General features: G+C 29.1%; 1 protein-coding gene across 3 annotated transcripts in view; it reads right to left on the reverse strand.

The window, feature by feature from the left end:
* The window catches only part of LOC124807432 (6-phosphofructo-2-kinase/fructose-2,6-bisphosphatase 1-like), a 96,584-nt gene that overhangs the window by 69,700 nt on the left and 1,884 nt on the right, over positions 1-25,000 (reverse strand). For 2 of the 3 annotated variants that reach the window (XM_065797056.1, XM_065797058.1), the window contains exons 2-5: positions 21,463-21,606; positions 21,175-21,271; positions 13,283-13,348; positions 7,531-7,600 (exon numbers count right to left, since the gene is read on the reverse strand). In XM_065797056.1, coding sequence (XP_065653128.1) covers positions 7,531-7,600; positions 13,283-13,348; positions 21,175-21,271; positions 21,463-21,606 — 377 coding nt within the window. The remainder of the gene's footprint in view (positions 1-7,530; positions 7,601-13,282; positions 13,349-21,174; positions 21,272-21,462; positions 21,607-25,000) is intronic. The other variant, XM_065797057.1, reaches the window with a different exon arrangement.

Raw genomic sequence — 25,000 nt, forward strand, 5'->3', positions numbered from 1 at the left:
CAGAATTCACACAAATACTACACCTGTAATATAAAAAAATATACTAATAAATACACCTGCAGAATCGGTGTAATGTATTGGTTACACTTTTTTTCTCCTCAAAACTTTATATTTTTTTCATTTAAAAATAATTACAATAACCAGATATCTTACAATAGCGAATTCATAACATTAGGACAATTACGAAAATTTATCAAGAAGCTCTTTACAATATGGTTAAGTTTAAATAAAATTAATATTTTTATAGTGAACATTTCAACATTTAAAATTTTGAAAACATTATAAAATAAATTGCAAAATAAAAAAATATAGAAAAACATTTAAAAAAATTATAAAGAAATTATTTTTTTCAAAATTTTGTTTATTCAAGTTTTTTTTTGAAAAAATAAAAATTTACTAATAGTATTTTGTTCAAAAAAAGTACTTTTTCACACAATTCTTTAAGTGTGTCAGGCTTAGAAAAACAGGATTTTTAATTTATATCAACTAAATGTTTTTAATATTTTATGTTTTATAATCAGGGTATTATCAGAGTTTTTTATAAGAGTATAATCAGTGTTTTTTATTAGGTTATAATTGGGTTATAATCACTTGAACAAAATATCATTAGTAAATTTTTATTTTTTCAAAAAAAACTTGAATAAACAAAATTTTGAAAAAAGTAATTTCTTTATAAATTTTTTAAATGTTTTTCTATATTTTTTTATTTTGCAATTTATTTTATTAAGTTTTTAAAATTTTAAATGTTGAAATGTTATTATTAGTTCACTATAAAAATAGCAATTTTTTTTAAACTTAACCATATTGTAAAGTGATTCTTGATAAAATTTTCATAATTGTCCTAAAGTTATGAATTCGCTATTGTAAGGTTTTTATTGTGCTTGCCACTTATTGTAAGGTTTTTATTGTGCTTACACCATATTTTATTCTCTCTATAATTACTCTATAAAAAATATTCTCTCTATAATTACTTAATAATTAATCTCAATATTAGTATATAGAGACCACTATATTACTATACTAGTATATAGTGATCACTATATTTGTTTATAATACTAGTATTATCTCTATAAATATCAAATATGTCTTTGTATGGAATAGTGTTGTCATATATGGAGCAGGTCTTGGAATGATGCCTTTTCTCTCTTAGGCAAAACACATTGTAAACATAGTCAGACCTGCTCTTGCAGCCAACCTTTTTTTTTTTGAGGTATTATTATATAGAGACCACTATATTACTATACTAGTATATAGTGATCACTATATTTGTTTATAATATTAGTATTATCTCTATAAATATCAAATATGTCTTTGTATGGAATATTGTTGTCATATATGGAACAAGTCTTGGAATGATACCTTTTCTCTCTTAGGCAAAACACATTGTAAACATAGTCAGACCTGCTCTTGCAGCCAACCTTTTTTTTTTTTGAGGTATTATTGTGTATTGCTCGATGGGCATTGTTGTAGACTGCTCATTTTGTCATGTGTTTTTATTGCACTGTTTGTTTTTTTTAACTTGTTTTTAATGTTGGTTAGAAATTTTTAAAGTTGTATATGTTTTTAAAATATATGCCTTTGTAAGTATTGCATTGTACACAGATGTATGTATTTCTGTATGCATATGTATATGTGTGTATGTATGTGTATATGTATACATGTGTATATGTGTACATGTATGTTTGCATATGCAGAACTTTAAAGTATGAATTTTTATCATTTTTGTTTTTACAGCTTATTGTTTTCTTTATTTCATTTTTATTTTATACTTGTTATTCTTTTTACAAGTTTTGTTATTTTGATACTTCTTTTAATGTATAATATAAATTTTTTTATTTTTAATATTTTTTATTATTGTTATTTCTATTATTATTATTATTGTTATTATGGGTATCATTATTTTTAATTTTATTATCAATTTTTTATTTTCTATTTAAATAATTGTTTTAAGTCATTGTTAGTTGTTACTTTTTATGAGTTTTTAAATGTTTGTCTTACTTTGTATGTATATGGCTAAAGTATTTATAAAAGCAAGTGACTTATTATTATTATTATTATTATAAATAACTTTATAAATATTACTTATATGAAAACAAGTGACTTATTATTATTATTATAAATAACTATAAACATTACTTATAAATACTAGTAACTTATTATTATATTATTATATTAATTGATTGAATGCATACCTACAAAATTTTAGAGATTTTTGTGGTTTTGCGATTGTCAGACATGGAGTCTAATTCAAACATGGATATGCCATGGAAATTCTTAGTGATTAGAGGCTTTTTCAGCTGATTTTTTAGATTTTTTTAGCTGTTGCCTTAACTATTTATAGGGTTATTTATTTTTATATGCGCGTTTATTCATTTTTATATGCCTGTTTGTTCATTCTTACATGCGTATTTACTCATTCTTATATGCGTTTTAAAAAAAGGCAGTTTTTTCAAAACAAATTATTTTGAAATACATGAATTAAAAATACTTAAGATAAAGACTTTTTACATTCAAAGATGGTTTATTCAAGGTACCAACTACCCTCTTTCTTACTTAATTTAGTATTAGGTCTTTGAGAAGATATAAAATCTTTTTCTTACTGAATTTAGTATTAGGTCTTTGAGAAGAAAAGAAAAAAGCAGTGCCAATCAAAAAATAGGGAAAATGTTTCAAAAGAGCACATTAAAAAGCTTAAGCATTTAGTTAAAAGAAATGAATCTACAAAAAGCGTTTCCACTTCTTATAATTTATCCAAGCGCATTGTTTAAATTCTTGTCTTTAAGTTAAACAGAGGAGAATTTGGCAACACAACTGCATTTAAGTCAATTTCTGATAATAAAAAAAAGAGATAAAAAACCAATAACGTTTAAATAAAAAATATTATTGAATTATGCGTACAAGAAAACAATCTTTGTATGCAAGAAGTAATAAAAGAAAATCTTTCTGCAGCAGGCTTCAACATGTCTCAGTCTACTATTTTAAGAAAACTCTAACGCTCGGATTTATCAAGAAAGCATTTAGTGTATGTTCCAGTAGAACAAAACTCAACATGAGTTATTGATGCACGCTATGCATTTGCAAGTGAAATTTACAGATTTTAAATTAAAAAACTTATTAACTTGGATAAAACTGAATTTAATGTGCACACCAACAGCTCATACGGTTATTCGCATGGAGGTGCGCCAGGTATTTTACAGTTGTCTGCAAATTGTGGCAAGAATGTTTGATTTGTGTTGTTTCAACAATGAGAGTGCTGGCTAATGAAATAAAAACTGAAGGCTGGTATGCAGATTCATTTTGTATTTTCATTACTTCAATGTTGGCATTGGCAATTAGGAATGCAGATGTGGAATGTGTACGGCGCTTGTTATGGACAATTGTAAGTTATACTGAAGTCTGTTAGACAAACACTAGCCTCTAATGGCATAGCTGTTAGATATCTGCTGGCATACATGCCGCAGCTTAATCCAATAGAACTTCTTGAAAATTTCTTCTTGAAAGCATCCTTACAAACAGGGAGAAAGGCCTCAAAATACAGATGGGGTAATCAGGAAACTTAAAAATATAATGGGTACTACAGAGTTTAATTTAATTCCATTTTACAACCATATGCATACTTACATAAATCCTGACTTGGCATAAACCCTGATCCTAAAAATATTATGGATACTACAGAGTTTAATTTAATTCCATTTTACAACCATATGCATACTTACATAAACCCTGACTTGGCAACCATTTTTAAATAAATAGCAGTGGCAACAACCTAATTTATATTTTGAATATAAATTAGGTTGTTGTATATATAAAACATGAAAGCCTATTTATTGTTTATATAAAATTATATTAGAGATTTTATGGATAGTTGACTCGCATATAAACGCGCATATAAGAATGAATAAATACGCATGTAAGAATGAATTAACAAGCATATAAAAATAAATAGATGCATATATAAGAATGAATAACTCTGTAATATGTATGTTGCTGCATATTTATTATTGTGTAAATAATTTTAAAAAGTTTCCGGTACCGCGCACCTTCCCTCTGGACCCTGCAGTTCCCCCCTGCACTTAAAAAAACATATGAATATAGTTCATTACATAAGTCTTTATACTTGCTTTCTTTGTTTTCTCAAAATGAAAAACTGAGACATCACAGTTTTCTGCTTGCACCCATACTTAATTATACTAAACTGATAAAATTTTAATTATACCTTACAATATTTGTGATAAAATTTCTCAAAAAAATCCCTCTATTAAAATATCATCAAAAAACAAATTTTTAGTTTACGTTTTTAATTTAATTTATTTCAGTTTGTTATATATAAAAAATAATGATTTATTAAAAAAAAAAAAAAAACCAAAAGTCTTTATTTATTTTTTCAGCCAAAAAATCCCCTTTTGGCTGAAAAAATAAATAAAGACTTTTGATTTTTTTTTTTTTTTTTAATAAATCATTATTTTTTATATATAACAAACTGAAATAAATTAAATTAAAAACGTAAACTAAAAATTTGTTTTTTGATGATATTTTATTAGATTTGTTTTTATTCTTTTATTTAACATGCTGTTTTATCAGTATTGTTTTATAAGTTCTTTATATGAATATTTTGAACCACTTGCTATGGAGCCAGAATCCTAATATCACTAGCTTTATCAGCACTTAATCTGAGTGGTCAAAAAAATGTGTCCAATTGATTTCCAAAGAATTTAAATTTAACAATGTAATTCAATCTATAGCCAATAAATATCGCAACATGTCTTGTTTTCAAGTATTTAATAAATGTTAAGTGAGTGAACAATTACCAAGTTATCTATATGTGCATCCTTAAAATCGCAAACCTGGAAAACTTAAGGATCATTCAATTATTTTAACTCTTAATTCATTTGTAAGACTATTGTATAGACTATATAGACTATTTTCTATTATTGTTTCTATATTAAATCCGCTTGTAAATAAATTCAAGCCATCACATCTTAGATCAACATGTTAGTTATTGTAACTTGTTAACAATACTATTAATATGGTTCAATTGATGTCATAAATTTATATGGCAGCATTCCATTATTTATAAAATACTATTAATTTTGGCTCAATTGATGTTTTAAATTTATATTCAGTATTTACTACAAGTAAACCAGAGGCATAGCCATGGGTTTGTGTGCAGTTTTACTTTTAGCTATCATTTTTATGAACTATGTAGAAACTTAATTGTTGACCAATACTGACATTTGCTTTACAATAAGTACAATACAGTATTGGTCAGCAATTTTACAAACTGTTGACCAATACTGACAGGTAACGCAACTGAAATAATTAAACAACTGTTCTTTTGTTTCAATTAGTTGTGAAAAACTGAAAATATATTTGGAAATTCTTAGATTTAAAAAAAATTGATTTAAAAAAAATTTACTCAAGCTTTATTAAGAACTTACACTTTATCTAATTTATAAATAAGTTTACATATAAAACCAATACTGTACGCATTGAGAAATCTTTACACAAAACTTCTGTCAAAATAACAAATAATAATAAATTTTAATCAAATTATCATGTAAAAAAATAATTATTGAGGTCAACTGATTTAACAAACAAAATTAAATTAATTTTTACAATAAAAAAGTAACTGTCATGGTAATTTATATCTAAAAAAAAAAAAAATTAGTTTGCAAACTTGATTGTGTCAAAAATTGATGTAAAAAAACATTCAAACCATTAAGAAAATTGTAGTTTATCTCATTAAATTTATTTATAAAGTATTTGTGCACACCATTTATGCATATGTTGGTCAAACAAATAGGGCATATTAGAACACATCAAACATAATAACTCTTACAATTTTCAACATTAAGCATCTCATAATAATGGCCTGTTGAATTTCATGAGAAAATATTTTAGCCACAAGCAACAAGTATTCAACTAGAATTGCACTTGAATATTTATACACAATATAAATTAAAAATTATTATTATTAAAGGTTGTGTGGGATCAAGTAAGTTTATCTAGATTCTAGATCTAGGTTGTATGGAATCAAGTACACTTATCTAGACTAGTTATCTTGCAACTTTCTTTTTTGTTTGTATATATTTTCTCATGCTTAACATTATAATATATAGTGATGTTTTTACATAAATTACACAGGTCAACAAATAAAAATTTTTTTCTGGTGCAGAGCAAACAATTTTTTTTTTGTATAGCATTTCTTGTTTTGATTTCAAATATGCAACTCAATTTTCACCATCACGTCAAGTTGTAAAGATATTTGGGTTTAAATCTTTAGCATTTGAACCCAAATATCTTTACAACCCAAAAGTAGCATATTTTCATACAGATTTTAAAAATGTTATTCGTTTGTAATAAAAAATAAGTACTTTTTATATTATTTCTAAAAAACGTTTTGTTACAATTTTTTTAAGAGTCTTTAGCATTTTTCATATAATTTTTATGTCAATAAATTTTAAGGAAAAATATTTATGTTTTCTAAAATCTTTATGAAAGTATGCTTATCAATAATTTTTTTTTAAATCAATGTTACAGTTACTAATAAATCAATATGTTACAGTTACTAATAAATATAGTTAAAAAGCAAAAATTATTTTATTAATTTGATAATTGAAAACATCAATTATATGAAGGACTCACACATTTCAAATAAAACAATTACATATTTATTGTAAACATCAACTTTATATAGGACTCAAACATTTTGAAGAAAATAATTACATATTTATTGTAAAATACCAATTTTATGAAGCACTCAATCATTTCAAAGAAAACAATAACATATTTATTGTAAACATCAATTTTATGACGGACTCAAACATTTTGATGAAAATAATTAAATACTTATTGTAAATACCAATTTTATGAAGTACTCAATCATTTTAAAGAAAACAATTACATATTTTTTGTAAACACCAATTTCATAAAGTACTAAATCTTTTCGAACAATTACATAAACATCTAATTTAAAAAAAAACCTTTTCAAAGTGAAAACATTTCAAACAAGAATATTGAGATATTCAAGAAATATTATCCAAATCATTAGTCATTAAAGTTTAAAGAAATCAGAAATAAAGGTCCTGTAAGCAAAATTCTTAAATGATTCTCAATTTTAATTATTATATAACAACTGTCAAGTAGTTATAATAACTACTGTTGAGATTCATTACTTTTGTTTAAATATAAATTTAGATAATTAAAATTTAATTCACCTAACCATGTTTAGTGTTTCTAAAATTAAGCTGAAGATCATTGCAACTTAAAAAAGTTTAACTTTTCTTTGTCAAAAGACCCAGAAAACTAAACATTAAAGGCAAAGGTGATAACTCTTTAAGTGAGACACTACATAATAACCATGTCTATGGAAGTATTGAACTTGACTTTTAAAGTTAAAGACTTATTTGTCAAGGTTTTTGAAAGTTATAGAGCTGAGAGAAGAATATGTCATTAATTGTCAACAATTAAGAAAAAATTGACACACTTAGCTATTGGCAGGTAAATGTTTCAAAAAAATAGTTATTTTACCACAACTTTATTTTCAGGTTTTTCTTGCATCCATGCTGCTCCATCCTCTAATGCATTCCAATAACATTGTCTGGAAAATAGAAAAATATATTTCAAGAAACACTGCTTAGTGAACAAAAAATGTATTTCAAGAAACACAGTTTAGTGAACAAAAAAATCTTGTTATAAAAATACACTCTAATAACACTAATTGAAAAATAAAAAATACACATTAATAACGCTGATTATTTAACTAACATTAATTTTTTTATTTTTATTCTGATTCACTCCCAGCAAGGCTGCTAGCAACCACAATTAAATTGGGAGTTACTAGAAAAAAAGAAAAAGTTATAGAGCTCCTTTGATCAGCAACCATAATGGTATTTGTAGAAAAGAGAAAGAGATTCTTGAGCAACTTTACAACAATGAAAGGGGCTCAAGCTTAGCGGATAGAGCGGGTTCAACTACGTTTAAAAGGCGACTTTGGACCTTGCTTAGAAGAAAAAAGAGCATTATTAGAAGAATCAGCCTAAATATGATAACAGTATAATAGTTTAATACAGGGACGAATAAGAGACTTGTTGAGGAAGAAAATGGAATCAGGAGAGAGAAAATGGCGACCACGATAAAAAGAAGCAACCTTTGCAAATGCTAATTTAGCAATTGTATATATGATTTCCTTTAAAGTCAGTAGTAAATTATAATCCAAGAAAACGTAAAGAAGAAAACTCAGTGAGAGGTTGCCATTCATTAATATAGTAATGTTGACAGTACTGCGATAGTTGTTTGCAGTATACAACTGAGTTTTGTTGCAGTAAAAATTTAGCAGATGCTAATTCAGCAATTGTATATATGGTTAGCATGAAAGGTCAGTAGTAAACGATAATAATAAGAGGTTGCCATTAATAAAGGAATACTGACAGTACTGCAATATACAACTGAGTTTTGTTGGAGTTAAAACTTACAAGCCACTGTGATCCCCAATCTGTGAGATCAGATTCAAGATCAGCTGCCTGTTCTGAGCAATTGAAAAGAGAAGGCTTTTTGTCAAGACAGAAGAATAAAGTTGAGTCATCAGCAAAAAGAGCTACTTTAGATGTAAGGTTGTCAGGAAGATCATTAATGTAGATAAAAAACAAAACAGGACCAAGGATAGAACCTTAAGGTACCTCAGAAGTTATTTATAATAAAGTGGTTAGAAAGAAACGATTTGATAATCTTATAAACTTTTCCAGATACACTATAGGAAACAAGCTTATGCAGAAGTTTATACAGTGGTCTAAACAGCTGTTTTCACAGACATTGGATCATAACTTTTGTACGGAAAGTGCTATGGGGTTGATTAAGAACTTTTGAATTGAAGAATGGTTTTATGTGTAAATTTTGGAAAAACTAAAAATTAATTTTGCTTTAGGATTTTTAGGTCAATATATTGAAAAATGTTAAAACATTGATTTTAACATTTTTTAATATATTGACCTAAATATACTATAGTAACAAAATATTGAAAATTTTATAAAATTTGCTTTTTTATTGGTTATAACAAAAATACGTATAAATATTTATAAATATGTATGTATATTTTGTAATACAAAGATAACAAAGGTACATCAATGACAAAAACAAAAAAAATTATCAGAAGAAGTACTAAAATATGTAATTTATTCATGTTAACATTTTAAAATGTGTCATCTTCTGATAAAATATTACTTGGGACATTTTGTTTATGATAATGTTCATCATTTTATAACTTTCAAACCACTTTCCTCATTATTTAAAATTAGCTCCCAAAAATGACCAATCAGTTTTCGAAGTGATAGTGTTATACTGACCCATGGTCAAGGTAAATGTAACATGTAAATGTAACAGGCAGAAACTCATTACATAAGAATAGACAATGGCTTTTACATTGATCCAAATAAATTTTTCTTTTTGAGGAAAATACCTAAAGAATTACTGAGAGGACCAACTCGAACTTTGAAATGTTGAATTAAAAATATTCAACAGGCAAATGTGCAATAATTTAATCCTTGTTTAATTTTTCATGTAATAGTCCTTTAGCTATATAACCTGTTGTTGTTTGAAATGTTGCATTTAAAATATTCAACAGGCAAATGTGCAATAATTTAATCCTTGTTTAATTTTTCATGTAATAGTCCTTTAGCTATATAACCTGTTGTTGTTTGAAATGTTGCATTTAAAATATTCAACAGGCAAATGTGCAATAATTTAATCCTTGTTTAATTTTTCATGTAATAGTCCTTTAGCTATATAACCTGTTGTTGTTGTTTTTTTTTCCTATTGTAGTCCTATTTTATACCTGTTTTTTTGAATATCTCAATTTGTAATGAGGTCTCTGCTTGCTTCAGAAATCTATTTGAACCACTGAAAGGGGACTCAGACCAATCAAAAACACCAGTTTTCACATGTACAACAGTCTTCATGAAATAGTCAAATGTACCCAGTAAAGCATAAAGAAACTATAAAAATCAATTTAAAAAAACAGTATTTTTTAAAATGTAATAATTTTTAATATCAAGTATGTTCACATATTAAGAATATAGAATAATATGAACACTATTACAAGATAACAATTAACTTGTATTGCTTTTACATCACAGGTTGGAATTGGTTTGAAGGTTTGTCCTTGTGATATAAACAGGGTTTTTTTAAGTAAAGGATCGTCTTCTTGTTCAAGTTGGTATTTATATAATACTTCATTTATAGTTGAAGTTTCTCAATTGACTACAAAACCATTTTCAATTCTTTCAATATTCAAACACTGATCTTTTGAGCGTGTGCACAGATCACAGAATGCACCTTTGACTCCTAAAAAAAGATTCACTACTTTCATATCCATCATGTATGACTGCACTATCACCTATACATTAAATTATTTTCCCTCTTTATACATAAGGAAACCTTTTTTTTTTAACACTTTAATGTCAGAATTAAAGACAGACAATGATTGAAGAGTTTTTCTTGATTCTTTTCCCATTTGAAGACTCAGTGCTTTGTAAGTCAATGGGGCATTTGGTGATTTTTGCAACCATATTAACAAACCTGCTTCTATTTCAAGTGAAAATGGACAGAACATTGTCAGTATGATATTGCTAGTGTTGACATTACATTTTAAATTTTTTTTTTTTTTTTTTTTTTGTTATTCACCTCCTCAAGGCCGATAAAGCCACTACAGATGAGGAGGTTACTTAATAGTGGTTATAACCCTCTCTTAACTCTATAACTCCGAAACACAAACCATGACAAACAAGGCCGCTGCGCGGAGAAACAAGTTGAGCGCGGTACTACCAGGGACGTGGTGGGGATCGAACTCGGAACCTCCCGCTTATGAAGCGAGCGCTTTACCACTACACCACTACCGCATTAAATATTGCATGGCTTGCGCTACCATCAAATCTAAACTTTATTTTCATTAGTATATTTTCAATGTTTATAGCTAAAATAAAGTTCTCAAATATCCTTTGCATTGTCAGTTTAATAGCCAGAAATATACTAAAGTAAACACCAGAATTAGGTTCAAGATAATTCATAATAATTGGTGTTACTTCAGATTTTTTTTCTCTGACATGTTTCAAACTAGGCAATTTATTATAATTAGCAGTTGAAAAAGTTTTTTATGATTTGCCAGCTATTTTTAACTAATGTTTTTTGTGCAAAATGTCAAGTGCCTTAGCAATTATCAGTAACAACCTATTATATTTGCAGAAATAGGTTTTGGTTGTTTATTATACTCAGCAATAAAAATTTCAAATAAGTCAAATTCAGCGAGCTTCATTATTATTAAAGGAGTGGAGATGATGGTCAAAAATTGGTTTTAATCCTTTTATTAATTTCTAGAAATAAACTTTTAGTAAACACATCTTTCCCTTTAAAAAATATATAAAAATAATGTAAAACTATTTGCATTAACATTTTTTAATAATTTACAAAAATTTAAACAAAAGGGGTCATTCTTTTATTTTTTTTTGTTTAAAAGTGCTAAGTTTGTGCAATTTAATTAAAAAGCATCTTACTCCTCTTTGTTATAGGAGTTTAAAAATATGTGGGTTTGCTAGTGTTAACTTTTTGAGATTAATTATTTTTTCTGATAAAAAAGTAATTAAAAAACACTAAAATTTTGCAAAATTTTAGTTGTTTCATTAGGTATTACATATAAATAATTTTGTGCAATAATTTATGAAGTCAACATTCACATTTCCATAAACTGCAGTCTAAGACTTTTTACATACTTGATCATCCAGGTCTTATTTCTTACATACATGATCATGACCAGGTCTTATTTGTCACATACATGATCATGACCAGGTCTTATTTGTTACATACATGATCATGACCAGGTCTTATTTGTTACATACATGATCATGACCAGGTCTTATTTGTTACATACATGATCATGACCAGGTCTTATTTGTTACATACATGATCATGACCAGGTCTTATTTGTTACATACATGATCATCCAGGTCTTTTTTGTTACAGAAGTTTAAAAACTATTGAATTTTCGAAAGTATTTTGAAAGTGTTTCGAAAGTATTTTGAAAGTATTTTGAAAGTATTTTGAAAGTACACGATACTTTAATGACATTTTAATGATTTTTAATAATTTTATGCGATATTTTAATAATCTTACGAGATACTTGAACTAAATTAAATTTTAAACCTCTCTAAAAATTATTTAAACTTTTATTAGCAAAAATTATTTGGTATTTGAAAAAGATTATAGGACTGTTAAATAAAAAAAAGCAATTGCTTTTACTCAGCATTTTTTGAGTAATTGTTCAGCTTTGCATGATTAAAAATTTGAGTAAAATCACTCAAACTTTTATTCATGTAAAGTTAAGCAATTTAATTCAAAAACGCTCAGTAAATGCTCAGCCCTACATAAATAAAATTTGAGCAAATTGCTCAAGTTTTTATTCATGTAAAGCTGAAAAGTTACTTAGTAAAATCTTTTTTTCACTTGGCCTTATATTTCTTTATAAATTATTTCTTAAAAAAATTAGAAAAAAACTTAAATAAAAATTGCAAAATTTTAAATTCATTTGAAACTAAATTTTATATTCCTTCAAAACAAAATTTTTTAAATCAAAGTCTATTATCATTTTTTTTTAATATTCTAAAGAACAGAGAAAAATAAATTACAGAGAATAAAAGAACAGAGCAATTATAAATTAGTAAAAAATCACTTAACAAAAATTTTTCTCATTTTACAGTGTGCTTCATCAATAAAGACTCAACAGAAATGAATGATCAAATAAATAAATCTATAAATTGAAGATTTATTAGTTTGATCAGTCATTTCTGAACAGTGTGTTTCATCAATAAAGACTCAACAGAAATGAATGATCAAATAAATAAATCTATAAATTGAAGATTTATTAATTTGATCAGTCATTTCTGATGAGTCTTTATTGATGAAACACAGTGTAAAATGAGAAAAATTTTTGTTAAGTGATTTTCTACTAATTTTTATATATATACATACAATATTTATTTTAACTAATTTTAATTAATAAATTTTATTTTAAATTGAATTGGAAAATTGATAATTGACATAATCAATATTTTTTAACAACATGCAAAATTTACTGCTAATTTATGCAAAATTTACTGCTAAGTTATGCAAAATTTACTGGTAAGTTATGCAATGTTTACTGCTAAATCATGCAAAATTAACTGCTAAGTTAAACAAGTATTACTTTTAATAAAGACTATTTATTAAAAATTATTTTCTATAAAATTAAGTAAATAACTTGTCATTTTCTTTCTCTATCTTATTCTTCAGCCTAGCATTACTTTGTTCTCTTGACAAACTGTTTCTAATTGTATAAGTAAAAAACCCCAATAAACAATATATTAACTTATCCAAGGGCAAGTGACAAAATTATTAACCACAATAAACATTTTAAAATAAATAAAAAAAAGGTCGTGCTGTCATAATATGTATGGCATCCAAAAGAAATAATATTAACAACTAACTTATTTGATTCATTTTAAAATAAACCAAATAAATTATAATGTTTCTAAAAATTGAAAGCTGTGTTTTCAAGAAATGTGCTCATTGTCATTGAAATAATTACTCATTTAGATACAGAAACTTTATTTAATTAAATATCATAACTGATAATTAAATGTAGACTTGAAAAGGTCCCTTAAAAAGTTAAAAAATTATAAAAACAAAAGACTTGAGTAAAATTGTTGAAATTTTAACACTTTTCAAAACTGTTACATATTACTTTCACATATTTCTTGGTTACAGTATTAGCTCACCTGTAATTTACTTTATAAGTATGTTTGTGTTCTGTCTAAACTTCTGGCGCAGTGTTGACTTGCCCATAAATTACTTTATGTGTGTTGGCATTCTGTCTGAACCTCTGGCACAATGTTTGATTACCCGTAAGTTTCTTTATGTATGTTTGTGTTCTGTTCAAATCATTGATGCAGTGTAAGTTCAGTAACAAACAACTTACTCCTACTATAAAACCTACACTCACCATAATCCCTAGTAATTTGTTTAATGTACTGTTTTTCCTAATGTATTTCCATAATTTCATGCCTGGTGTTTTAAGTACTGTTTGCGGGAAGTAATTCCTTTTACTGATTCCAGGTCAGGTCAGGTTCAGAATCATCACACTCGGTTAGCACGGATCCTGATAATGCCTACTTAGCTGACCCAAGAATGCCACTTATACGGAAAGATAGCTAACACATCAAGGTACCCTGTGATGCAAATTTTGAAATCTTTTAAATTTGTCTGCAGAAAAAAATTCATCTTGAATGTTCAAATTAAGTAAAATTTTGACTTCATAGTGCACTAATAAAAAACACTTGTAGTATATGAACCACTACATAGTTTGATAAAAATTGGGGCAAATGTAGCCTATAGCCACACCAAATTCTAGACAAAATTTCAGTTAATTGGTTGACTGGTTTAGGATTTATGGCAGTTTTAGTTTAAATTTTGTCAGTTTTTTTCTACTTATACCTCAAAGCGTTACCGATTGCTTTGATATTCGGTCACTATTTTTAAAATATTATGCAATAAAATGGTTACATGAGTGTTCTACTATGTAATACCAACAACTTTTATTATAAATATCTCGTTTGGACGATTTTTATTTTATAGACCAAAATATTGATTTGCTACTTAAGGCGTGGTTTGAATCTGTCGACACGGCTTTCAAAGTGGGGGGAAGGGGAGGAGAAGGAGGGGGGGGGGGAAATTCCTCTCTAAAAAATATTCAAGACAGCCTACTACTTTCTAAGCAGATCGAATATGCCAACTGTACAAGACAAAGATTGATATCAGTGATACTCGGATACCAAAAGGATTCTGTGAATTGTGTAGTAATACTTTGCGCAGGAAACAAGAGGGGAATGAAGTTGAACTCCCTCCTTTGTTTGATTTTAAGTCAATACAAGTGAGAGCTGAAATAAGAAGCACAATCTGTTGTTGCCTAATATGACGAATAGGTTGTTCAAAGCTGCAAAATAAACATCCTCTCGTAAAGCAAACCACTATTGAGAAAAAACCAAATGTGCATTGCAATACATACCTCAGCTCTATAGGAAAAGATTTGCCCCACCAATGTTCTCAAATAATGTTCAGGGAAAACCTTCAATCTTTACTAGCAAAAGATGCTAAAGCAGCCAAACAAATCGCATCTCGAGTTATTTCAAATAAAGTATTATCTCCGAATGGAATTATTCTACTTGCTAAAGTATCCGGCGGGCCTCCACTTACAGTTACCCCAGGTAAATGTTATACTTAAATTTTACATATATATTGAAATAAAGTCTTGAAATAACACTAGAACACTAACTTTAGAAAGTATATTATTGACAAGTTTCTAAAAAGTGTCTAATTTCTTTAAAATCTAATAATTTGAAAGTTTTACACAACCTTACTAAAAAAAGTTTATTGAAACTATAAAATATGTATGTTTGGGTTTTAGGTCAAAGTAGTGACCTAAAACCAAAACATACATAGTATACAAAGTATAGCCCTTGTAAATGTACAATAAAATACGAGTCTATCATATAACAGATAAAAGAAAATTGTTAAAACTGTAAACCAAACACCAAGCAGCAAAATGGTAGAACCGAATATCTACATGAATTTTCTAAGAACAGGTAAACACTTAAGCGATTTCTCCAACAGCGTGAATTAAAAATCACGGACGGAAAAGGAGATTCTGGTACAATTTGGGTTGTTGCTCACTGCAATGATTTATCAAATCTTATGAATCATGTTATTCTGTCCGGCTAAATTTCCGTCAGTGATTTTTAATTCCCTGCAGATGAAGAAATCGCTCAAATGTTTACCTGCTCTTAGAAAATTTGTGTAAAGATTCGGTTCTACCATCTTGCTACTTGATGTTTTGTTTAAAGTTTTAACAAGTTTCTTTAATCCATTATTTGATAGACCCGTATTTAATTGTATATTTAAAAGGGCTATAATAGTCAATTTTGGAGCGCTTGATGGTGACTTAACACTACTTTGACCTAAAACCAAAACATACATATTTTGCAGTTACAATAAACTTTGTTTATAACTAAAGTTTCTGCTGGCTATTTTGTTAAGCTCGGAACTGATGGTGGCAAAGGTTTTCTCAAGTTTTGCCTAAGAATTGTCGATACTGCGTTACGAGATGAAACCAGCTCACCGAGACAACAACAACCTCTCACTCAAAGGATTGGTAAAGACACTGGAGTCAAGAGACAAATTCTTGTTGGGGTATCAGAAGATTTGCCTGAAACACACTTCAATATTGAACAAATATGGTCACTGATTAATGCAAATGGAGTTAAACTAATTTGGGCTTGTAATATGACAGTTGCAAATATAGTTTGTGGTCTTCAAACCCATTCAAGTACGCACCAAGTGCCTTCCCAAATCAAAGTGCCTTCCCAAATCTAGAAACTTGCGAATACTGGGCTCATCCAATTCAAGCCTCGCGTCTTTTCAGCAGTCTGGCGGGGTTGTTGCTAATGCAAAGCTGTTCTGCAATGTCATTTGAAAGCCATTCATCTGCAGGCCAGTCAATGTTCTGATTTTGGAAATTATCCCACCGATGGAATTGCATCTCCTCTTAGGAGTTGTCAACCATCTTTCCAAGATCCTTAAAACTGCTTGGATAGAAGCTGTTAAGTGGCCAGCCGCCCTCCACATTTAACTGAGCCCATATCATGGGGGCCAGTTTGAGGAAAATGAATGCAGGAAACTACTTAAAAATGTGAAGGTGCTGCAGCAACTTGCTGGTACAAACATGGTTCCCAACATTTTGTGCATGATTGAAGCATTCAAAATCTTCAATTTAGTTGTGGAGGCTTTGGATACATCCTTTAGCCGGATTTCGCTGAAAAAGTTGAAAATTTCAAAAGGTGTTACTTAATGATAACTGGTGCCAGCGTAACACCTATAATTCACGCTGTCTTCTACCACATCAAGGATTTCATCAGTCACAAAGGATCCCCTATTGGGGCCCTATAGTGAACCAACTGTCGAAACTTCTCATCAAGATTTTAATCAACATTGGTCGAGGTATAAGCGAAACAATAATCATCCAGAGTACAAAGAAAGATTGTTGCGCTGCATAATTGATCTAAACAGTAAGCATCTTAAAAGAACTACTAAAATAATTTAAGTTATAAGAGATTGGGCAGCTGAAACTCATAGCATACAACTTATAATGAACATTTTCACCATCTTTAAAAATAGTATTATAGAGTATTTGTATAAAAAGAGTACATTGAGCTATTTGTTAATAAATACTTTGTTGAGAAAATCAAAATACAATTCTTAAAATGTTATCAGATACTATTTTATGGTAATACAATATAAAAAATAGGGTTTAAATAGTTATTTTTTCACTTAACTTTGAAAGTAAATGTATTTAAGTTGGTTTCAAGAGTCAATACAAAAAAATTTATGAGATCTGCTTTTTTAGTTATTTTACGAACTGGTAGTCATTTGACCAGGTTTTGCACTTTTTTAACATTTTGGATATAGTTTATACCTTAGGCAATGTTTTTTGAGGACCTTTTGTTTTAAAAATGTTGTTTTTTATTTAGATATAGAGGAGTTGCCCTTCCCCCCCCCCCCTCCCAACACACACACACTTTCGACGGATTCAAACCACGCTTCAAGTAGCAAATAAATATTTTGGTCTATAAAATGAAAATGGTACAAATAAAATATTTATAACAAAAATTGTTATAAAAATACCCTGCCTTAGGGTTCTAGGTTGAGTAAAAGCTAGAGATAGTGTCTCAATAAATATACTTATCTTGGGCAGATGTAAACTGCATCCAGCTACTGTCTTGTAGAAGGCTTTCTCTGCAAAGATTTTAGGGGTAAGTAGAATAATTCTGCTGACCAACCTTGAACTATTAGGCTAGGGTAGATGTAAACCTGTGTTACACTGTTTCCTGCCTAGGATTATGAAGGCTGGATCTTCTTGACTCACCTTATGTTTTTACTTGGGCATCCTTAATAGTTGCTATGTAACTCTTACTGTTATCTTCTAATGAGGGTAAAGCTCTAAAACCTAGTTTCATGGTTCTGAGGCCAGCTCAAGGTTTCTGAACTCTGCGGTAGCTATCAGAGAGGCTGATTCTATAAACAGCTGCAAAATATCAAAGTATTAACAGTGCCATGTTGCGCATAGATGGTGTCCTTGTTAATGCTTTTAATTCGCATTGCAAAGGCCACATAAGGAGCCCTATGTTATGGCTTAGGGTTAGATAACAAGATTGAAACAACTGCATAGCTCATTGCTTAGAAGTTCATGCTTTATCTATGAATGAGTCAAGTTCTCATTAAACTTAACTCATGCTGAAAGTAACCCTAAACTTTAAATATTAAAAACCATCCCCACCACCTAACTATTTTATCATATTGTTAACAAATATTCGTGGTCTGCCAAGCAATCTTCCATCAGTTGAGTTGAACCTTTTGCAAAATTCACCTGACTTGCTTGAACTTAGCATGACGAATTTAAACTCCACTATTCCTTCTTTAGATCTTTGCGTTGATGGGTACTATCCTTTGATTCGCAAAGAATCCAACAGTCACATGCTTGATTTGGGGGTATACATATGCATCAGTTCACCTATTTGTCGTAAAATCAGGTTCAATCTTTTGACCATTCTTTAATGTGCTTCCATTTAGCACCTCTTCACACTATCACCTTTCTCATTGTTATTTGTTTTCTCCTTCTTCCCAAGACAGCAATCTTTTCATGTAATTTCTGATCGAATTGATCATGCCCTCTCTCTTTACCCCTCTGTCAATATTGCTGTTAAGGGTGACTTAAATGCTCATCAAAATAAATGGCATGGCTCAAATGTCACTGATCCTGTTGGCACTAAAGCCTATAACTTCTACATTTCTCAACCTGTTGCTCAGATAGTTAACATTTCTTGACAACTCTGATCATTTATCTTTCCTCCTTGATTTATGTCTTGTCTACCTTATATTTTTACAATCCTAGCTTGTGTTCAATTACTCTCTTTTTTCCCTTAGATTCTTTTTCAGACTCACCCGATAATCACATGACTTACTACTACCCTAAAGCTGACTGGGATTCTTTTTGTGATTTTCTTCGTGACGGTTCTAGAGCTATCGTCTTTTCTGTTTCAGCTGATAAATGCGCCTCCTACAAAACCTCCTGCTACTTATTTTTGCAAGAAATTGGCGTAAAAAAGTGCTGTTTAATGCTAAGCTCCATAATTCTCAGTTCACTAAATCTTGTATCTTATCTGAGAAATTAAGCTCTAAAGACAATCTGGAAAATTCATGGGACTAATCTTATTACTTCTCCCAAAGATAAGACAGAACTATTTTTAAAGAACTTTTCTTCTAAATCGACTCTTATGGCTAATCTTTTTCTTCTATTCCAATTAAAAAAGTTAACCCGTTGTTAGACATTCAAATCACTCTAGTCTTTGTTGCTAAAGTCATATCTCAATTAAACTCTTCTACAGCTTGTGGTTCAGACAACATTCCTAATATGGTCTTACAAAATTGTTCTCCAAAACTCTCTTTAATTCTCCCTAAACTATTTAATAAGTGCTTGACTGAGTCTTGTTTTCCTGCTTGCTAGAAAATCGCATCTATTGTTTAAATTTTCAAAAATTCCAGAGAACATTTTGCCCCTCCAATAATCATCTCATCAATCTTCCTTCTGTTGTTAGCAATATCTTTGAGTCTTCGATCAACAAATTTCTCACATCCCACCTTGAGTCAAATAACTTACTGTCAGACAATCAATAAAGTTTTCGATCCTATCCTACAGCTGATTTGCAAGCTGCTGTGACTGAAAGATTTTATCATGCATTAGAGGGACGTGGTGAGGCTAGGGCTATCGCTCTTGACATGCTCACTGCATGCTGGTCTTCTCCACAAGCTTGCTTTATATGGGAAATATCCAGGAAGTCTATCATTTCTTTCTAACCACTTTATTAAATTCATCTTTGCAGGCCAACACTTTTTCATTTCCAGTATCTTCTGGGGTACCTCATAGTTTTATCCTCGGTCCTATTTTGTTTCTTATCTACATTAAAGATCTTCCAGACAGCCTTGCATCTTAAGTAGGTTTTTTTGCTGATGTCTCAATTTTATACTCCTTTTCTGACAAAAAGTCTTCTCTTTTCAATCACTTAGAGCAGGCAAGGGATCTTGAATCTGATATCACTTCTGTATCAGATTGGGGCTCACAGTGGCTTGTAAATTTTAACTCCAACAAAACTCAGTTATCTACTATTGCAATACAGTTTCTGCTAAGTTTGAGTCTCTTTCCCATCAACATAAAGTTGCATCTCTTTATCTTTTCTAAATATAGTATTTGTTATAATAGTATTTGTAGAAATAGTATTTCTACAAATACTATTATGATTGCTGCTCAAAGGAGTTATCATCTCTAGTTGCATTAACTAAAATTCTCAATTGACTCATCATTCAGCTAAGTCTCATTCGTCTACTGTACCTGTCCCTGCATGCTGTAAAAACTCTTATTCGTCTATTTTTTCCCCCCGCACTTTAACCCTTTAAAACTCTCTCTCAACTTTAAACTTTTTAAGTCAACATACCCCTTGCTTTATAACTATACTCTTTTTTTTTCCGAAATTAATAGTGGTTGTTGCAGCCATGTTGGGAATAAATTATAATTAAAAAAAAAAAGGTACAAAAATTAAAAATCAATTCTAAATTGATATTAAATAAACTTTTTTATGATTTGCATTTTGTAATTTAGACATTCTTCCTGATGAACCTTAAATAGATCTTAAACAGATTGATAGAATGTTGCATGTGTGTAATTTATATAGTAAAAATTATATAATAACTTTTTATATAAAAATATGCTTCACTTTGAGCCAGGAGAAGTTTTCTTTTTGTCACAGCCCTCTCTCAATCCTTTAATTTAAGATAGTTATGAAAAGAAAAAAGATGGGCATGATAATACAAGGGACCTGTAAAGATCAAGAGGGAACATACTACATAAGAATTTAAATTAGAAAATGGTATTTTAAAAACTTGAGCAAACAAACCAAGTGTAACCATGGAAACTTAAGTGAAGAACAATAAAAACTAGGAAAAAAGGAAAAAAAAAGATGTACACAATTTGAAGATAAGATTACTTACTGTCTAATTTTTTCAGCCTCAATATTACTTCTTATAAAAAATTCATGCTTAAGATCTGTTCCAGCTGCTTTCCGACGATATTCTCCAACAGATAATACTAAGAAAAAGAAATAGAAAATGATCAAAAACTGTGAAAAATCGTTTTTTTTTTGTTTTTTTGAGAGGAGGGAAAGAGGCTCACTAGAGTCTATGCTATTTTACAGAAAAGTGTCCTTCAATAAATTTATATGTTAAAATATATGGTAATTATAGAAAACAGTTAATTGCTATATAATACATATAAAATACCTTTAGAAGCTATACCACACCAATTTAAATATCTACATAACTTTCTTGCAATGTACGTCTTTCCCCTAGCAGGTAGTCCGACCATAATAATCATGTGATTGACATTAACAAACTGGGGTTTGATAGGAGGATATACACAATGATCTAAAAAAAAAGATGACTAATTCAATAACCTACATAAAAACAAGATATGCATCTAGAAGAATTTATATATATATATATATATATTATATATATATATATATATATATATATATATATATATATATATATATATATATATATATATATATATATATATATATATACATATATATATATATATATATATATATATATATATATATATATATATATATATTCTTTAGAATTGTTTACTTCTGCATTTTTTTTTTAATATATTCTTAAAGAGGGGATTTAACATTATTATTTTATTGAACTCACTTATTTTTATAGTTTTTTAGGAGTAACTTATTTTCATGCCTGCATTTAGAAATCAATTCTGATTTTTTGTTTAATAAACATTCTTGGTTCACATATTTTTTTAAACTAACTGATATCGCAATAATCTAGATCTTCCTATATTTATGAACCGTAATGTACTTGAAAAGTCACCTACCCTTTATCTTTTAAGATTAACTTTTATCTTTCTTGGAAACCATACATCAAATTAATTGCAAATATAACCACCTGCTAAGGTTGCATCTCTTTATTGTGCTCGCCACTTTCTTACTCAGGATTCTATTCTTTATCTTTATAAATCTCAAGTCCATTCTTGTGTGGAATACTGTTGCCAGATCTGGGGCGGATTTTCTAATGATGCCATTTCTCTTTTAGACAAGATGCAAAAATGTATTGTAAACATAGTTTACAATACATTTGGACTAGGGTAATGACTTTTTCACTTTTTAAAAAAAAAAATTTCCTGTGTCATAAATCGACGAACTTTTGTTAGAAAACATTGAAAACATGTTCAATTCCTCTTGGTTGTAAAAAAAGGTCACCCCGCAATTAAAATTACGAATCATCATTTATTAAATCTTGTTACTGCTACTACTAATATGTGTGGCTTTGCTGAAAATCATTTAAAACTTGTATAGATTTGAAGCGTTTAGAACTTTGGAACATTTTGGAAAATTCCATATTATTTTAGATGACTTTAGAACATTCTGGAACAATTTAGAACACTCTGGAACAATTTAGAACATTCTAGAACAATTAAGAATATTTTAGAACAATTTAGAATATTCTAGAAAAATTTAGAACATTCTGGAACAATTTAGAATATTTAAGAACAATTTAGACTGTGTATATATAGCTGCTTATCTAATTTTATAGTTATTGCAGAAGCAACACATGGCGATGTACAAGCCTAGCAATAGTAGCATTCAGAAGAACAAGGATGCCTGGACCAATAATTTGGTAAAATTTGAAGACTCATAAAAGAAGAATGGTCACTTTAGAAGAATATTAGCTGAAGAAAAGTGCAGAATGCCTCTCCAAAAGCATATTATAGGAAACTACCATTTCCTTGAACCAAAAATCAAAGGAAGAAAGGAGCAAATAGCGGAAATTTCTAAAGAAGTCACCGAATTGTGGAAAAATAGAGTTTTCCTCATGCATCTGATCAAGTTATACAAGCAAAGCTTGTTAAAAAACTGAAATGTTATGATGAATGTGTTGAACAAGGAAGCTACAAACCCCTTGATAAAATTTTTGATATTACTAAAGTGGATGGAACATGGTTACCTTCTGAGGATAAGTGATTGTACCACCTCCAAGTGGAAAGCAAAGGAACAGTGGGATACTCTACAGGCCAAGCGGCCAGTAAAGAAACGATCTATTCCTCTAAAAGAAAAAAGCTGCTAACATATGCAAGCAATTAGCTTGTGAAGGCATTGATACCCCAACTCCATGTCAATCAGCTGTTTACAAGTCAACAATCAAAGAGGCAATCAAGCTGAAAAAAGAAATGATTGAAAAGTTGTATGTGGAAAGTTGGTCCTTACACTTTGATAGCAAGCAAATCAACGGAATCGATTATCAAGTGGTCGTCCTTAAAAATGAAAGAAGAGCAATCAAATTGGATGCCCTGAGTTTGGTAGATGGCAGGGAAAAAACTATTGCTCAAGGAATTTGTAAAGTCCTTGATGAATTTTATCTATGGAATTCAATACAGATAATTGTTGCAGATACCACCAGCGTCCAGCGTTAACACTGGAAAAAAAAATGGTATTGCTGTAATATTGCAACGAATGTTTACAGAGAAATGCATCAACAAACCTCAGTTTATCAGTTGTCAACAACATGTATTAGATAGAATCCTCCGCTTGGTGATGGATGAAGGACTTGGAAGTAAAACACAATCGCCAAACATCAAATATCCATTTGTATCTCAACTGTTGAAGGAGTACGAACAAATGAAAACACAGCTTGATAACGAAATAGAAGTAATTCTCGAAACATCAGACCGGAGAGATGGTATGAAACTTTGATTTTATGTCACTCAAGTGTTCCAACTTTTTAATGAAAAAGGACATTTTCCATTGATCAGGTTTCAGAAATTACCCAACATCAGCAATGCAAGGTGGAATTCCAGAGCTATACTATCATTCAAAAGCTATATTAGCAGTCCTAGCCTTTTTTTTAATTCCTTCAACAACAACAACAAGGATAATTCTGCAGAGAGTATGTTAATTTGTATCGTAAGGCTGGGCAGACCATTGTTTATAGACCAACTGTACAACAAAAACGACTTTAATAACTTGGCTGAAGTACTTCAAAGAATCCATGCAAAAAGGCTTTAAGCTCTTTGAAAAATCACTGGAAGCAAGAGCCATCCATACTACAGTTCCCCAGAAGTAATCAATGCGCAACGTGCGCAATCAAAGTAATAAAGGAAATGTATTTGTCATGCAAAAAATAAAGACAACTTCTACTCCTTCTATGCAATAAGCAAGAGCAAGAGCAAGGTCAACAGTCTAAGTCATTGTTGGATTGAAATTTTATTGTACTGACTATGACATTCTAAATACATTTGAATACATAGTAGTACTTAGGTCAAAACCGATTTTTGAATGGCAGGGGGAACTTTTTTCAAAAGATATGCAAATAGTTCATTTCGTGCTTATAAGGTAAAAGCTCATTAAACTACAATTCAGGAGCATGGGTTGAAAAAAAGTCATAAACCTAATGGGCACTGCTCTAAAGAGCTAGCGCCTCTTGTGCTATCTATTAAAATTTATTCTTGTGTTACTCGTCACTAAATTAAGTCTGATCCTTTTACTTTTACAGAAATTATATAATTTGATAGAATATATAGAACTATTATGTTTATTATAGTTTTCATTTTTTACTATGCGTCTAACAATACTAATAATACAATATTTTTATTATTAAATACTTGATACTATAATATAAAAATATCATATTTTTATATTATAAAATCAAGTATATTTTTATATTATAGTATTTAATAATATAAGTATTTAATAATAACTTAATAGAATAACTTATTAAATACTTTTTATTATATTAT

Source organism: Hydra vulgaris, chromosome 05 (genome assembly GCF_038396675.1).
Source record: "Hydra vulgaris chromosome 05, alternate assembly HydraT2T_AEP".
Lineage (NCBI taxonomy): Eukaryota > Metazoa > Cnidaria > Hydrozoa > Anthoathecata > Hydridae > Hydra > Hydra vulgaris.